General features: G+C 46.4%; 1 protein-coding gene across 1 annotated transcript in view; it reads right to left on the bottom strand.

The window, feature by feature from the left end:
* The window catches only part of KIAA1210 (KIAA1210 ortholog), a 34,476-nt gene extending 20,367 nt beyond the window's left edge, over nt 1–14,109 (bottom strand). The window contains exons 1-2 of the mRNA XM_065729830.1: nt 14,020–14,109; nt 1,955–2,031 (exon numbers count right to left, since the gene is read on the bottom strand). Coding sequence (XP_065585902.1) covers nt 1,955–2,031; nt 14,020–14,054 — 112 coding nt within the window. The 5' untranslated portion in view covers nt 14,055–14,109. The remainder of the gene's footprint in view (nt 1–1,954; nt 2,032–14,019) is intronic.
* Between the last annotated feature and the right edge of the window lie 3,945 nt (nt 14,110–18,054).

The following is an 18,054-nucleotide window of genomic DNA, read 5'->3' as shown; positions in this document are numbered from 1 at the left end:
GCACAACAAAAGTCTAGTCAAAACAGGGCGAGAAAACCCAAACTCAGACGATTGCAAATTCCCCACTCACCCACTGATGGATGCTGACTCATCATTTCCAGTTGCTTACAGTTCCCAAAATTCCATTTAAGGCATTAAAAATAAAATATTATATTTAAAGGCTACTGTCCTAGCAAGCAAAAGCCTTCCTGAAAATGAAAATGAATTGCCTATTCTAACTGATTTAGCTCATTAGCCTCTAAGAGGAAAGGAGCAAAGATAAGCATCTGCTTTCTCTGTACAATTTATTCTGTGCTTTTTTTGTTTTGTTTGTGCACTGCCTCTTTCTTTGCTTCTCCTGTGCACTGAAAGAATCAACACTCTCTGCTCACTGCACAGTTCCTTTCTGTAACAACACAGAAGATAAGAAGATGCTCTTTCCAGTGCAAAATTGAGACTGTAAAAAGCAGAGGGAATAACTGATTTGGGAGCTCAAAGATCATATTCAAATGAAACAGTTCATTCAGCAATACTCTGTTCTCTCTTCCTAAGGTGCGGTCAGGGCACACTTTCTGTTTGTTTTTTTCTCCAAGTCCAATTAGTATTTATTTTCACTGATGAAAATACAGGATTAAAAACCAAGAAACCAACCAAGCAAGCAGACAAGATTGTCAGAAGATGCCATTATTCTAGCTTCATTACAAACACTCAGCATTGCTAGACAAGCAATAAAATCATGAAACTCAGCAAGGCGAGTGTTGGATGCTGGTAGTTTGTGGACAGTTACACTGTCACAACTTGAAAGGAGCAGCTCAAGAAATTAATCCAATTGACTTGACTGTGAAGGCTGGAATTTCAGCCCCCTAAAGCCTGTGGATCACTGAAAGCTATGAAGAAGAAGAGGTGAGACAACTCTACCTGGGATGTAAACAGAGGATCTTACATTTTTAAAAGGCAAGATAGGCTTTTTCAGGTCCATTCAAGTGTTCCTTGAATAATTCTGTAATACCACAGCAACTTTTAATTTTTTTGAGGTTTGGTTCAGTTGGAGACAGAAATACTGCTGATTTCTCAGAGCCAACGTTGAGGACAGCAAAGCACTTCCTGCCTTTCTTGTCACCAGGATCAGTTTCCTGAACACTAACTAGCAAACTAGCACAGAATCTGCATATGTGGATTTTCTCACAAGGTCACCAGTGTATCACAAACAGCAGCAGTCAATGTGGTAAACTACATTACAAATTTAGGAAACCCCCTTATCCACCTGCCATGCAAGGTTCAACTACAAGTCCCTTTGCCATTTGCTTCTCTCTTCTATCAATATTCTGCAGGCAGCAGATCTATTTCTAAAGGAAGAAACAAGATGACTTTTGAAACACTGAAGATGATTGCAAAACTTTAGCCAAAGGAAAAAAAAAACGTGGTACAGTAGCCACTTCTGTATGTCTCAGCTTTCGTAGTATTCTCTGTATTTGCTTAGCTCCTCAACACCAGACTGAACATTAGTAAATGGGATTTGCTCTAATTAAGACAACTCTAGTGTAAGGTATTTCCCCTTCCTTCAGATTACTGCATTCACTCACGGCCATTTGCACCAACCCATGCCACTAGTTGACAAGATCAGTAACAAACATCTGTCTGTGCCAGGGCCAGAGTGTAAGGCTGCAGTGAGGCACACACAGCTCCCACAGACAGCCCCAACACAACAGAGCACTACAGCACACACAACAGCCAGCTCTTCAAGGTCTACAGTCCCCTTCTCTGAAAATCCAAGGCAGAACCAGAAAATAACCAGAAAATGTCTCTTCAGTAGTGGACATTAAGTGCCCTTCCTATAAGATTGCCAGCTGACAAAGTCACAGAGAAAAAACTTGAAACAGAACAGCAAACCAGGTCCCTGCAGATGGTCCTTCAACCTGAAGAGAACAAATCTTGGCTTCCAAATCAGTTATACAGCTGGAGAATTCCTGCTTACCTGAGTATTCTTCGGCCGTCTCCCCTGGTTCAGGTGACTGCATGACATCTGTTGGCCCCGTAGCCATGATATAGTCACTGAAATGGAGATGAAAGTATTAATTAAATTTTAGTCCACCTTCCCTGCAGACTATGATCCCAAGTTGCATGAAGAAAGAGCGTGGCTGGATCCCTGCTAAAGCTGCATTCCCAAATGCTCATCACAAACAGGGCTCACACACTTATTTTGTACCTCAGCCACAGAACTCTTCCTCCTTTTTCATTAGCACTTCTTTCTCCTGCCAGAACTAACAGAGCAGTCTCACTTGGTGCCAGCACCTCTTTCTTTTTAAGAATCTGGGATCAAAGTTTGCATCTAATGAAAACGTGACCAGTGAGGTCCGTCATGCTCCCCAGTGCCAGAATCACAAATCTTTATGCACGCTGTTTGCTACAGACTGGCAGCTCCATGCACAGCTCCACGTACAAAGCATCCCGAGTAAGAGCTCTGCCACCAGGGTTGGCATATTACAGTGCCTCACAGCAGGCAGCCTGTCAGCATTATTAAAATTAGTTAAGCATCAGCACTGAACCATCATCCTGGGCTATGCTACATTTGTGGAAACCAATAGATCAAATTTATTTTGGATCCAGTGCAATCAGCTTTTAGCCACAAGCTTTGAAACCTTATCGCAAGCTGGGCTATTGATCAACCACATTAGCTGATGGCATCATCTTCCTCTCTGATGAAAACAAAAGTTCAGCCTAGTTTTAAGATCATTCAATGTTCACTGGCTCCACTTTGTATTTTCCAAGGCTCCTAAATGGGCGTCTGTCAGAAACAAAGGAACGAAGCAGCAGACCGCAAGAGTTACAGTACAAATGTCAAGCAACAATGGCAACGTGACAGTCCAGCACAGCAGCTCATAAACACTGCCCTTTGTTGGGGAAGATCCCGAAGTGATACCCTTACACAGCAAGCAGTTCCAACCTGCTGTGGCAGGACGGAAAGAGGAAGAAATCTTTACAAACAAATGAAAATACCCACAGACAAATCCTGCCTGCTTTTCTGCGTGGTCGGACAATTTTCCACTTCAAAGCAGTACACTACTGCCAGCTTCAGTTGCTTAGGTATCTACTTGGCTGATCAGGAAACGATTGTATTTCTTCTCTATCAGCCACACCTCCGATCTGTCATGCCAAAGAGCACCAGCGCTTCTCCGATCCCACGGATAGCCCAGCACCTCAAAGAACCTCAGGGAAAGATGAGGCAATGGGTCTGGCAATGGGCTGTGGCTTTCTTCTGCTTCAGTTCATCTTTAGCAGAGGACACAGGAGTGTATTAATGCGCTGTCAGTCCAAACAATCTCATCGCACCTTGCAAAAACACGACGAAAGTCATTGCAGGGTCCAGGACTGATTATACCTTTTCTAAATAAGAAGCACTGAGGATGGTTTTGAAACGACTGTCAAACAATATTCAGAAGCAATCATAAGTAAGACTTATAAGATTTTTTTCTTTTGGACAGTGATAATCACCCAACATTTCTCCCTTTTCCCCCCAGGTCTCATCAGCTATCCATGGAAATGTCTGCATCTCCTGCGCATTTCAACTCAGATGGTCACCTGCACACCTTCTCATACAGATTGTTTTAAGAAGAAATTTGGATCCATTCTTTCCCCTCCACTTTATGCACCCTGCACACTGACGTTAAGATTTTCCTTTAGGGAAAGGAAAACGCATTTGAATTAAAGCATCAAGGAAGCACTCAATGAATGTACAAGGGCAAACTGGCAAGCCCCCACACTTGGGCTTATTTTCACAGAATGTGAGAGGCACTGACACTTGGCTCATTTGCACCTCTGACTTCTGATTTACCCACCTTTAATGCAATGAAAACACTGCAAAATGCTGATTCGAAATCCAGCTTTGTTTTTGCTGGCTCTACGTTTATTTAAATCACTCCATCATCTCAGCTGCTCCCGCCAGTCCCTCTGGACACTTGGACTGCTGTGCTTATTACAAGTGCAAGCATTTATTTCCATTTGGTGCATCTTTTATACCAGTAGAACTACAATTGCAGGGCACTTTAGCTCCGAGGCAATCTCTTCACAGGCAAATCAGCTCCTGCATTAACTCAATTTTATAGCTGAGCTCTCTGGGGCATATGGAGGTCAAGCGTCAATTACAAGGGCGCATTGCCTGTCTGCAGAAGTGCCCTCACTTAGGACCCAATGGTGCCTCTGTGGACCTGATCACAGCATCATTGTTCCAGTGAACCAGACAATGACTTGAGGTGAGGAAAACCTCTCAGGTTTTTCCACACCGTTAGTTTAACAAGCACTTAGAAGACAAATATATATATATATGTGTGTGTGTGTATATATTTACAGCAAAAGCGTAAGTTACATCATTAAAAGCTAAATGAAGCAGCTGAAGGAAAGTTACCATTTAGATGGCATTTAGATGTCAAATTCTGGTGGCAGTGTGTTTTGCTTTACAGGAGAAAAGTCAGCAACATTTCTATGCAACTCTAGCCTGGGGATTAATGTAATGGAGAGAAAGAGGACAAAAACTCATCAATACAGATCCATGTGAGTGCACAGGCATTAACTGGTTGAACCCTCAGACATTGACCACTGCCCGCCCTTAATGACAGCTGCCAGACACAGTGCTGCATGTGGCCAGGATGTATTGATACCACACGTCTAGTTTGATCAGCTGCACTAACCACGTGCACCCTGCACGCTCCCCCAGAGCACCACACCATGAGACAGAAATACTGCATGCTCATTGATTTTTAGTGAGAGAAGTATCGGGTGAAATAAATGGACCTTTGGAGCAGTATTTTGTTGCTTGTCAGGCAAGGAGATGCTAGGGGACAGCTGGGAGTCAAGCAGAGGAGGCAATACCACCCCCACAAGGTTGCAGAACTGTCTTTATCTCAAAGCAGGCAGCAGGAGCTAGCTGGCAGCCGATGCTACACTCGTCTGGTGTGGTGGTTTGGATCTGGGCTCCCTGGTATCCCATACCCAGCTTCCATCCATAACCCTACTGCAATGCATTCACCTGGAGCTTTTCAACTCGTGAGAGGAACCAACCAGTCTGGAGAGAAAGCACTGCCACGAACAAGAGAAGCAGCCTCGCCACTCTTTCACCATCTGCAGCAACTAGCAGATAGTTGGAATGCTCTGTGGTGACTGGACACAAGAAATGCGACTCCAGGAGACTGCTCTGACCATTCCCTTTTCTCTGCTAGGTACATCACTTGAATATGTGTATCACATGGGTGGAAAATGATAAAAGAAATGACAACTCCCTTCCATTCCATTCTTAAGGACTCCTGGGAAATCAGCCCTGTAGAGAACCCAGGCTTCCCACACTTAGTGATGACCCAAGGCAAAGAGAAAAGCTCTGCTCAGTCTCACAGAAGGACACATTTCCTTGCCAGGACACATGTCCCTTGACATTTTGCACTGCTCAGCCCAGGGGAATGCGTGCCCCCACCCGAGCCTCCAGGCTGCCAGCCATGGCCAGCATTCCCCAGTACCCGGCTCTCTTCTGGGCACTGGGCCTCACAAAGGAGCAGGATGTAAGATGGTTCTGTATTCAGGTTACCTTCCTCAGCAAAAGGTGATGGGTTAAATTTTTACTCTTCTAATTAAAGCACGTTAGAGGACTTTGTTCTGACAAAATGGGGCTGACTGCTTCCTTCCTGGGAACCCCACAAGCCTACTATCAATGGACTCATTAACCCACTGATAGTAGGTGCAGCAAAATCCTGTCTTCAGTTTCCCCTCTGCAGCCCCACTGAAGGGGATCTCTGGGTCAGTTACAAAGCAGAACCAGAGCCGGTGAGGTTTCTGTTCCTTCTGCATATCCCTCGAGTCTATCCAAAACAAGGACCCATTGGTCTCCATGCTCAGAGCCTGAACGTGACCCATCAGGAACACACTGAGCAGTGCAGGACCCCACCGACACCTCTGTTAAAAGCAGGCACTGACCTCACACAGCTCACCCCACTGAATGCAGTCCTCAAGAGCACAGTGCTCCTAGGACAAATTTCCCATCTCCAACCCACGAGGTGGTTTTGCCAGGCCCCAGCCAGCAACACCACATCCTGACCATGGCTGCTTTATGGAGGCACAAGAGAACAGCACAAACGGACGCTTACTTGGGGACTCTTGCTGCTGCCTCCACTGGTGACAGTGAGGGGTGAGGAGTCTACAAAGTTAATGAGTACTGCTCCCATCATTCTATGGAGAGAAGAAGAGCTTGAGAAAGTTTAAGGCCCTTTTCAAAGGATCACAAGTAATGCAGCGATAGCAGTCTTCAGGAAGTCGAGATAAGCAGCTTATCAATAGAGTGAAATTAGTAATAGAATGAAAACACTCCCCGAGGATCGAGTAGGGGGTCATAATTCCCCATAGCATCAGATAACAGTCAGCTGCTCCCCTCGAAGAGATATCCAGAGCAAACAATGTTCACATAAAGAGATGTATTCATGGCTTTCACCCTGTGCTCAGCCCACACTCGCTCCCCACGCCCCATCCCCACACCTCGGCTTCCCAGCAAAGGCTTGCCAGAAGACAGCTCCCAGTGGGCTGCACTCTACCTACGGTCTGCTTTGAGAAGCCTCTGTCTGATCGATTCTGAAGGATTTCTGCTATTCAGCAGTGCCTGAAGTAATATGTGCTGCCCTCCTGGTGCATGTGTGTGTAACACTAATGGAAAGCAGCTGGTGGGCTGAAGCTGAACAACAACAAAAAAAAAATTGCAGGAGGAAATGCCTTTCATACAGTCACAGGGGCTCAGTCTGTAATTGTGTGAGAAGCCAAAAGGATAAGAAGGGGGAGGGGCAAGTGACACAAACTATTTGTAAGCTACAAGAGAAAACACAGCAGCAATGTGCTGTCAGCAGCCCCAAACCAAGGGGGCTCGGTGCTCTACCCCTGCCCTGCTCCCCACGATGCCCTTCCTCTCAGCACTAAACCACCCGGCGTGGCCTCCCTGCACACGGGGACATGGCTGCAGCACACAGCTGTGTCTGCTTCAACCTGGGCAGGTACAAGCAGCTGAGCAGCCACCAGTTTGCTCTCAGCTCAGAGGTCCCACTGATGTCCAAGCTACTGCAGCTTTGTCACAGCTGGCATCTGTACCACACACAAGCTGCTGCCCTCACGCTCCTAATTACTCTGCAGTGCTCATTAGCAGGACATTGTGCTGTCATGTCAGTGTGGGGTTCCCTATTGCATGCTTGCATCAGCACAGACAGCAGCGCTAATATCCACCTGCTTGCCAGGAGCCAAGCCAAGAGCTGCTTCTCTGACTGATTTATAGCACAATCTTTCCAGTGCACTTTCTGATCTGTACAAATCAGGAGAAACAGAAGTGAACTCTGCTCACCCAGCCACACACCAAGCACATGCAGGGCTCAGCCAGCACTTTGGGCCCAGATGGACTCTCCAGCAGAGGAACGTACATTAACTGCCCCAGCTGAACTGTGCCAATTGGCATCAGCGTGGCAGTAAGTCAGTGCCTTTCCCATGTAGTAATTCTTCTTTATGCTACGGAACAGCTGGAAAGGGGATATTCCACTCTTCCTAATAAGAAGCAACAGAGGCAGCAGGCAGCCAGAGACAGCCAAAGGAAAGCACACACTGCAGGCAGCAGGAGCTCCCTCAGCACTACTGCCACGGGTACAGCCAGCGAGCTTGGGAAGGGCATCCATTGAACACAGAATCATTCAATAGACTGAGTAGGAAGGGACCTTTAAAGCCCATCCAGTCCAACTCCCCTGCAACAAACAGGGACACTGACAGCTCCATTGGGTGCTCAGAGCCTGGTCCAGCCTGCCCTTGGGTGTCTGCAGGTATGGGGCAACACCGCCTCTCTAGGCAACCTGTGCCAGTGCCCTATTACACTTATCATGAAAAACTTCTTTATTATACCCAATCTAAATCTCCTCTTTTAGTTTGAAACCGTTTCCCTTTGTCCAATCAACACAGACCCTGCTCAGAGCCTGTCCCCTTCCTTCTCACAGCCCCCCTAGATACTGCCAGGCTGCTCCCAGCTCTCCCAGCAGCCTTCCCTCCCCCGTGCTGCACAGCCCCAGCTCTCATCCCGTCCTCACACGGAGCTGTTCCATCCCTCCGACCATTTTTGTGGCCCTGCACCAGCAACGGTGCAACCAGAGGTTTTAACAAGTTGTCTAAGTGTTGCAGGGAAAAGAGGACTGAAACAATAGCCAGTGGAAGGCCAGCACTGAAACACAGGGCTCCAGGCCATCTCTAAGTCTTTACTTTTTTTTTCCAAAACAGTCCCTTATCCCTCTCTTTGTGGGTTGAAGAATAGCTTAAGGATGGGAAAAAAAGCATCAGATAGCTGACACTGTGTGGGACACACTGCTTTCAGGATGAATCAAGGAAGACATTTAATGTCCATACCAACAGAAATGTTCCAGAGTCACTGTGTCACAACACTCACTCCATGGATCCGTCTCCCCAGACCTTGCAGACAGCTCTAGGCTACAAAAGAGCAAATCAAACCAGGCTCTGCGGCTCTCAGCCCCAGCAGGGCACCCTGTGCAGCATAGGAGAGCCACTATTGCCATGGGAGGTGCTTCATAGATTCTCAGAATCATAAAATCATTAAGGTTGGAAAGACCGCTAAGATCATCTAGTCCAACCGTCAACCCATGTGTGTGACTGCTCTAGGCCACATCACTCTGTGCATCATGCACCCCTTTCCTGAGCACCCCCAGGAACAGTGACTCCACCACCTCTCTGGGCAGCTTGCTCCAATAACCCATAACCAATAATCCAGTGACCACTCTGCATAGAAGTTTTTCCTAATATCCAACCTGAACTTCTGCTGGCATAACTTTGAGCAGCCCCCAAGTCACTTCTGTCCCCAGGCTGCCGAGTGACTGTTCTCTTTAGAGCAGCCACTACTATAAGATTCCATCCACATACACTCCTCTAAAATAAATCCATCTGAGCCAATGTTGGTTTGCACCAATAGAGCACCAAGCTGCACTGAGGAAGACGGAGACATCAGGGAGGAGAGAGGGTACCCAAAATGGCAGAAATCCAGGAGGGTGACACCAAAGAGAGCAAGGACCACAAGATGGTACTGACAAGAGGATGTCATGGCAAAAGATCAGACAGGGACAGGCATTCTGTAAGATCTTATCTGGCTGAGTGCTGCAAGAAAGGAAGCAATGAGACGATTTGCATTTTATGAAGGAAAACAATGAAATTCCAACTACTAGAATATTCTTTTCACTCAGTGAGAGGAGGGGAAGTAATTTGCTAGAGTGAATCAGCAAACAACTCCTCTGCTCCCCAGGCAGGCTGTATTTTCCCCGGGTGCATGGACAGCTTGAGGATTAACGTGATGTCTGCAGCACGTACATCCCCCCACGCCTGAACCTCTGCAGGGATCTGCGCTGTGCTGCCGGGTGAGGGACACTTAAAAAGGCTGGCAAAAGCACACGGTTACATATTTCCCAGAATGAATAAGCATAAATGAATTCATCACGAATAAAAGTCAAACATTCAGTTCTCTAATTAGCAGCAGATCCTTGAAACTCTTGAGGCCAAAAGAAACAACCACAACAAAAATGTGGAGCTGGAACACAGCCTCAGCTGTGGCTGGACGGTCAGAAAGTAGAACCTTAGTCTGCAAAGCAACATTCCCGTGCTGCAGCTGGGCGTGCTGCTGCCTTCCTGACCATGACATGGCCACCAAGGTGCTATGGCACGGCGACAGGCCACACGAGACCACCAGTACCCTGGTACCTGCACACCCATAGGAGCGCAGCAGTACACAGCAGGACAGTGACACAGTTAAAGGAAGACTGTGTGGCCCAGGCCTTCCCTGCTCCGTGTACCTTGCGCTGGGAGCACCACACTGTTAGTGCAGTGCTGACTGCTCGCAGCATGACGAGCAGGGACAGCTCAGCATCTGCACGCAGAATCAGTCAGGATATGAACTGACTGACTGTAATTTGTATAAACAGGGACACCCACCATGCAGCCTTGGGGGGCCACCTGCTACCTCAGTCCAAATAATCGCTATTACCGCTACAATGGCGTATGAACAAATCAGAAAGCCTGCACTTAATGTTTGCTGTATTCAAAATGCTTGTTAAAACCTTGATGTGTAGCAGTTGGAACGACAATGGATTTAACTCAGAAGTGCACTCTTTGATGACTGTAGAGTGGGGCTTTTGGAAAGAGTCAGGGCATTTTGTGCTCAACTGGTTTTTTACAGCGGCAACCTGTAAGAGCAGAAAAATAAGAACCCAACCTTGGAATTGCCTTGGATTTTCTCCTGTTTCCCCTTCTCACGTTGCCCAGGTCTGGTTGGCAATCAGCTCCCACTGTCCCACACAGCTCAGGTAGGTTATCTGCTGGAAGCGTGGCGTGGAGCTAGTACCTTTTTGTCTGAAGTACCTATAGTCAGATTTCAGCTTCCAAGGCCAACTCTAGGCCTTTGCATCACAGCTATTAAACTTTCCAGACCTCTGTACAGGGAGGAAACGACAAATTAATCTCTCCCTTTGGCTGAAAGAGTATAAAGCCAGACCCTCTGAGCAGCACAAGGAGAGAACATGAGGCAGAATTACGAAAAGATGTTTTCAAGGGCTCAATCTGGCAAAAAAAAAGGTAGATCAAAAACTACAGCTAAATGGTGCAGAAGAGTGAAAATCACATTCAGCAGACTGTCCCAAGCCAAGAAGCTTCTGCTCCAGTGGAACAGCAGGACAGGCAGCATTAGGGGTGCTCGTGCATCAGACACTTGGTACTGTAGTGATAGGGAGGGGGCTTATGTACTGAAACCAACCATAGGGGCACAGCTTCATGGGACTCCTCTGCCTGCAGCCAGCAAATGCACTGCCTCACGTGGCTGCTTAGCCACTATGGCACACTTAGCCACTGAACAACACGCAGAGAGAAGTGTGAGTAGCAGGAGGAGGGCTGGTGAGCTGGAGAGACTCGCTGGCTGTATTAAGCTACAGCGGAACCACGCACAGGGATGAGTCAAAAGGAATGAATCAACAAACAGAAAGAGTTGATCTTTCTGTTAATAATACAGCACCATTGTACTAACTGCTCAACCGCCCGCGGTGCCATGGCCCTGCCACCTCCTGACTGCTTTTGTTCACCCTCACTATTATTCTTGTGTACAAAAACAGGGATTAAGTGTGAATGCTTTTAGGCACTGAGCTGAGCAAGTCTTCTGAGCTGAAGACAAAATGCTCACTGATGTCCAAATGCCAGTACATTGCCACGGAGAGGAGCAGGCTCATAGGCTGCACACCGAAAGATTCCCATTCAGTGCTTTGCCTCCTCTACCCACCACACAACATTTCCTGAAACCTAGTGTTGTCACCTCTGTCTGGACGCAGGGATTCTCTCTGCACTGGTGAGCTTGCTTTGCAGTTAACAGCCTGTGAGATGCTCCTCAGCTCAGCATGAGCTAGAGAGCAGAGAGTGGTGGGCAGTCCCCAGCCATAACCCTGCTGCAATGGTGTGGCTCCCAGAAGTGAGATGCTGCAGGAAGCAATAGAGCTGCTGACAGTCTGGAACTGCCCCGCTCCCTGCAGCTCCACGCTGCTACTTCAGCAGCACTTGGAGCTTTAAAGCACTCCCAGTTCCCTTGCAACAAAGCAGCACCACCTAATCCTGAAAACAAACTTCAGTTGATGGAACAGACATAATACTAGTCTACACCGACAGTGACTTCCACCTCAAACTACAAATATGCTGAAAATTTTCCAGTGCATTCTTTGATCAAGTGCTCTTCCCAAATGCTGAATGTGCCTTCAGAACAAGAGCGCACATCAGCATTTTTTACAGTTTTGGACCAAAAGAAAGAAATGAATTATCCCACTGGAAGTGCAGACCTTGGCATAGCAGAACACACTCAAATTGAAGCATACCCGTAATTCTGGGATCGCTTGTGAGAGGTACCATGGAATCTCCAGTGACTTCATGAAATTCAGACCAGTTAAATATGTTTCCTTGGAGTCTGTTATAGAAAGCAGCTCTGAGCTGGCAGGCGAAGCCTTCAGCCAAACACTTTATATAGCTTCTAACACACTATATTTGTCTTTGGAAATTGGCAGTTTGCACTGACCATCAGTGAATCTTACTGTTCAAGCAACAATTTTTTCAGCTCATAATTATGTGCCTGGCTAGTACCAACAGCAGAAGGCAGATATTAACAGATTCTTCTGCAGGCTTTAGAAAACTGCATCATATGTGCCCAAAGCTGATAGACTTTGCAACAGTAGGCCAGGACAGAGCATCACACAGCTCTGCAACAAGGATGAGCTACAAACTTACTGCAGGAACAACTTAAGATTAACGGGGTGGCTAATGCTGGCTAAAGAGAAGTAAGAAAACAGTCTGCAACTTACATTCAGCTGATTAGGACTGGTGCTGTTACATTACATTAGGGGCAGCAGCTCAGGGGGAGCTCTTTCCCAGTGTCAGTGCTGGCTTTCAGTGCTGGAGCTCTGGGCTGCTTTGGCTAAATCACTGCTTGTGCCAAAGCCAATTGCTTAAAACATAGAAAGCATTTCATTCACGAAGCAAACTAACTCCCACAGGTCCAACAACCACATGAGGATTTGGCCACTCCTGTGACACGTCTGACGCTGTCCAGAAGGACAAATGTTTCAGGTGAAACTCAAAAGGAACTTAATCCAAAATTAATTCCAGGCTCAAAACATCATTGTTGTTGAAATTAACGTCTGAGACTCATTTTAACAGCCAATAACCACTGCCAAAGCTGCATGTAAAATTTGTAATGAGTTCAAAGTATTAATAGTCACTAATCCACTTGGGAACACATCCCAGGGCTGAGACAACAGGATGAGGAACATAATCTACACGCATATCCAGTGTCAAGACCTAACCGAAGAATAACAAGAAAGAAGGGTTTGTTTAGAAAAAACATGCTGCCCTTTATTAACCAGGTGGATTTCCACAAGGAAGGAAGTGATCGTATGTCATACGAAAGAAGCTTCATCTCTCACCCTTTACAGCCTCTCCCTGCCTCCTATGATTGCATCCCCCCTCTGTTCTAAAGGTAGATTTGCTTTCCAAATCCTTGGATCCCTTCACATAGGCACAGTCACAAGTTTCAAAGGAGGATAAGAGCCAACATGGGATGGGAATGCTAACTGAAATCCAGAAAGAACAGGGAGCCTTTGAAAATTCATAGTTCCAGCAGAGTAAATTGAGACACCTGGTGTAAGGGATGCAGCCTTCAGGAGAGGTCCGAAGAGGAGCAGGCAGCTGCAGGCTTTACTTTTGAGCTGGTGCTTTTTCCTCCGCTATCCAAGCCTTCATCCATATCTTTCACTATCATCATTCATATCTTAGGCCTCAGGATACTATGTTGTTTGCTTTTTTTCACTGTTAATTTTCACCTTCTGTAATCCCGTATTGTATGCAAAAATAGAGCCCTCTACAGTCTGCTGATGCAAATCATCATCCAAACCCACTGCTCGGTTTTCGCAGCAGAAAATTTTCTTCCACTCCTCAGCTGGGAGAAGGGAATAGAAAAGCTGTCTTCGTGGTGATTTAAAGCACCAACACTAACGTGCATTGCCACATTCGCTTCTCCCTTTGCAGCCTGCTCTGCAATCAAAAGGATTTCTTGCAAATCAAATCTCTCAGCAGAGTGGAATTACAGAACAAACCTCAGGTTCGATATACAAAAACATTTAATATCAGATTTCTAGTTGAGTATTTTTTAAATCCAATGTGCATTTCTGTACTTGTTATTTGTTAATACATGAACAGTGCAGCCAGTCAATAAAGGACACTCTCCCATCGCTACAACTAGACTGCAAAGATTCATTCCCTTTTCAGTGTTTGCTGCTGGACATGTATATCTACGAAGGGGAAAAAGCTAATTTTCATCAGTCAGTATTGACATCTTGCACTTTGGTGCTCAGAAGGGCGCTTCGGTCCCAAGGCAGGAGCACGCTGTGCAGTGCTGCTGCGGTACCGGAGGGGCAGAGCGTACCCACCGTGCTGCAGGGGAGGGCTCCGCAGGGCACTTACTTTTCACTTCTCAGGCAACTGTAGAATCCAGCCATGGTCCTTCGCAGAGCTGTGTGGGCATTTCATTCACCCCTGTGCACGGATGCTAGCACAAAGACTCCGCAGCTCTGTGCCCTGCTCACCAAGTGCCCACACGCATGCACAAGAAAGGCAGCGTGCCGATGCAATTACTAGCCAGATAAAGTTCCCGATCTGAGGCCCTCAGACTCTGCTGAACCGGGTCCAGGGAGGGCTGTGCCTGCTCCATACATGGTTATGAGCTGTTAACTCCCCCTTTCCCTGCCTCCCTCCAGCTCTTGGTGAGCACGGCATCCTAAGTGTCAAATACCATATGGCATTTGGTTCTGTCCTCCCATGGGACTAATGAGGGGATTGGTTGTAATTAGGATATGAAGAAGCCCCGAAGAGATTATATTGTTACTGTTATTTTTTAAACAGACAAGCTACAGAAAATAGTCTCACCATCACCACGCAAACCCGCAGCCGCCCTCCAGCACACAAGGGGTGCGTGGGACCTTCCAGCACTGGCGTCAGCCCAACTCACTGTAAATCACAAGCCATTCTAACGTGCTGCTCCACACATTAGCAGCAAAAACTACATCCCTGCAGTAGCACAAGGCCAGGTGGGACGCTCTGCACTTTCAAGCAGCCACCACAACCGTATTTGAAAAATCCTGCCTGGCAGTGCCCTCTGATGACACACAGAGCAGCTGTGCCTTGCTACCTCAAGGAGACCTTCATGGGTGCAGAAGGAAAACAGCCATGGTTTAATGCTGGGAACATCCCCCCAGCAGCTCTGTTCAGGGGATGACCCAAGCCTGGGTACAGCACAGCTGCCCACGGGTCGGCAGTGCACCGCATTAAGTCCATATGGCACAGGTGCCCAACATTTTGGCTTGCCTGGGCCACACTGAGTGAACAGAAATTGCTGCCTTGGGTCACATACACAAAGATCGCTCCCCTGTTTATTTCCATGGCAACTACAACTGATATCAAAAGTGCAATGGCACAATTTGATAGAGCAAATTATCAGCGACAAAACACTATTTTTCAGTACAGTCACCACCACTAGCTCTGTGTTTTTACTAGTGATGAACAAGAGCCTGGACGCTGTGCTTGTCAAAACCTGCACCAGCAGAGGCGTCCCACTGTCACTGTCATCGCTGCTGAAACGCACTGCTCACTCCTCACCATGCTCACATCCACTGTTCTGTCTCTATCAACATTCAGCAAGTGTCCTTGGATGTCAGTGTCTAATGTGCATGACTTTTTCTAGAATATTAAGGGAAATATTTTTCCTTTTACACCTTTCCTGCAAGAGAGACACCAAGTTTGAGAAATGTCCCCCTGGTGCAAGGTCCCAGAACTGACTGCTGCTGCAGCTTCGTAACAGTGCAGAACAGGGCAACCTATGTATTATGAACCTTTGAACTCCATTTCTTAATTTTCTATAAAGTCCTGTACATAAGGGAAAGTGCTGACACCAATAATAAAAGTTATTGAGTGCAAGAGCCGTCACTAACAAACCAAATCATATTCTCATCTAGTTTTCCACTTAGCAAAAGAGAGAAAACTTCCACAGTGCCATCACGGAAGAAAAGTAAATCCAACCTGCCCTGAAGAAGATGTGTTCTCTCTTTGGAAGAGATGCAAAAACGCAGTAGCACAAGTTGACATGAGATGTCCTGAATGATTTCAGTCCAAACTCCAAATCCTAACTACAGATGAGCTACACGCCTTAGCCTCCATCCATTGAGAAGCCCACAGAAAAAAAAAAAAAAGAAAAAAAAGTCAAACCCAAGACTTTGGTTATAGGATATCACCCACTGAGAAAGAATTCGGAGAGATTACCAGGGAAACGTTCTCACTGGCTGAGTGTGCAAAACCTCGGACATGGGGCTGCATCTGAAGTCTGCCCAGCACTTAGCTCAAAAAACTCTGCCAAAAGAAACATTTCTAGTGAGAAACAAAGGAAACCTCATCAGAAATTCACATTTGTATTCAAAAGCAGAAAAGATCAAATGGCTTTCTACTGGGAAGGCCCAATCACAAAGGCAGTGGAAGGACGTAATCCTTTTGGAAGAATTTCGTAGTTTTAACCGGTATAGCGTAAGGCCCTCAAGCTTCAAAAGATCAGATTTTTACTAACATGAAGCAGATTCCCTGTCTCCCAACTACCTGAGACGATTTGCCTTCAGAATGTTTCCTGTCATTGTTCTTCTGTCTTTCATGTATTTGGTTTTGGTCTTGAAGTTACCTACTTGAATGAGAAATCTTCATCTGTTGGTGCTCATTTAGGTCAAACATAGTCTTGTTCCCAGGAACTGGCAGATTTACCCACACACACTGCAACACTTAGAAAGACCCTTTACTTTCCAAGAAGCACAGACTGGTAAACAGTCATTAAAAATAATTACCCCTCCTCGGGATCTACTCCTTTTTATTCTCTATCTCCATATCAGTCTCCAAGCCACTTCATGGCAGCATTTCTTATTCATGGCTCTGATTCTTCATCTCTAGCACGGCTCCAAATAGCTACACATTGAGCTTTCTGGGTAGAGATCCAAAACCTGAGATGTTGATAAATATCATAACTCCAAGTCCACAGTGCAAGTAAGCAGTTATGTGATGCTTATACAGGTCGTGCAGCCAAACAGGAGCCAAGCTGACATTAGCTTGTTCCTTGTCGAGTGCTAAATGAATGGGCTGCTTTGCTGCCAGTTAATTAATAAAAGCTGTTTTCAGCTTGGAAAGTAGATGAACACCAAATAACCACAGAATACAGACTTTGGCAAAATAAAGATTGTTCTTTAAAGATAGGGAAGAGAGCAAGTTTAGACACCTGGAAGCTGAATCAGATCTGGATTTCCTCTAAAGTCTGTGGCTTGGCCTGACTAAAGAAGCCCGTTCTAGCCCATTTCTATTTGAAAATGACAGCCTTCCCCCCTGACTTCTCCCAGCTCACTGCCAATGCTCTCCACAGCCCAACAACCTCAGCACTCCCTGTGATCAGTGCACATCCAAATCTGCCTTGCTTCATCCTCTCTGTCTGCAGGTGAAGCGAGCGCTCCAGGTGGCAAGGCGCCCTTCCTTGGGGTGATGCAGAGGTAGCAGCAGCACCTGTGAATCTCCCCGCGTTTCTTAATTTCTCCCAAGGGAAGGAGGAAGGCAAGTCTGAGCAAGGCCAGCAACCCAATCATCGAGACAGGCTGCACCAAGATATAATTCACAAAATCAGAAACTTATCAGTTTCATGGGCAGTTTCACCTGTGCTATTGCAAGAAAGATCTCTTTCAAAGTAAGTAACCAACAGCAACTAGTAATCCAACAAGGGAAACTCCAAATAAGCTGAAAACGCTGGCCTGTTTCCACAGCCACACACACGTACACAGGCTACACACCAGCAGTCCAACAGCAGAGGTGTTAGGAGCTACACACACAACAAGCAATGCAAAACATGTTTCATGTCCAACAGATCTACTGCTTTTCTTGCAGCTTCTTGCAGCTAAACCTCCCAGGACTAACTGTGTCCTTACCTCCCTGGCTCTCAGACTGCCAACACTTCATGCTTCTCCAAAAGCTAACTCCAAGCTGGCTTGAGCAGCATCAGGACACATGCACGGTGCAACAAAGCAGGGACGGATCAGATGACACGCAGTTGTGACACTTCACAACTAGCTGTGTTTAAACATGGATGTTAGATCATTTTTTAACAATTTTCAGGAGACAAAAGTTTTTGGTGAGTATTTCAGTGAGGGTAGGAATAGAAATCCTACAGTAAACTGGTAAACCATAGCGTTACAAAAGCCCAGCGTATGTTGGTGTCTCTGCCTTGATTTCCTGTTCAAAAGGCACGTGGTGGTCTCTCACTTTTAGCCTTCAGCCCCTACCAAAACACATCCTACTTTCCTCTCTCCCAGGCCCTAACAAAGTCAAGCTTTGGCTGGTAGGCTTTGCTGCTGCTGAGAAAAGCACAGTACCTGTCGGGGGAGAATTCAATGAAAAAGTAACACAGTCAATGTCTGGACATCAAAC

The sequence above is a fragment of the Cyrtonyx montezumae genome, unplaced genomic scaffold, assembly GCF_038088225.1.
Source record: "Cyrtonyx montezumae isolate F1298 unplaced genomic scaffold, pur_monq_1.0 scaffold_11, whole genome shotgun sequence".
Taxonomy (NCBI): domain Eukaryota; kingdom Metazoa; phylum Chordata; class Aves; order Galliformes; family Odontophoridae; genus Cyrtonyx; species Cyrtonyx montezumae.
Note: the sequence above shows the minus strand (reverse complement) of the source record. Positions and strands in the feature narration are given on the sequence as shown.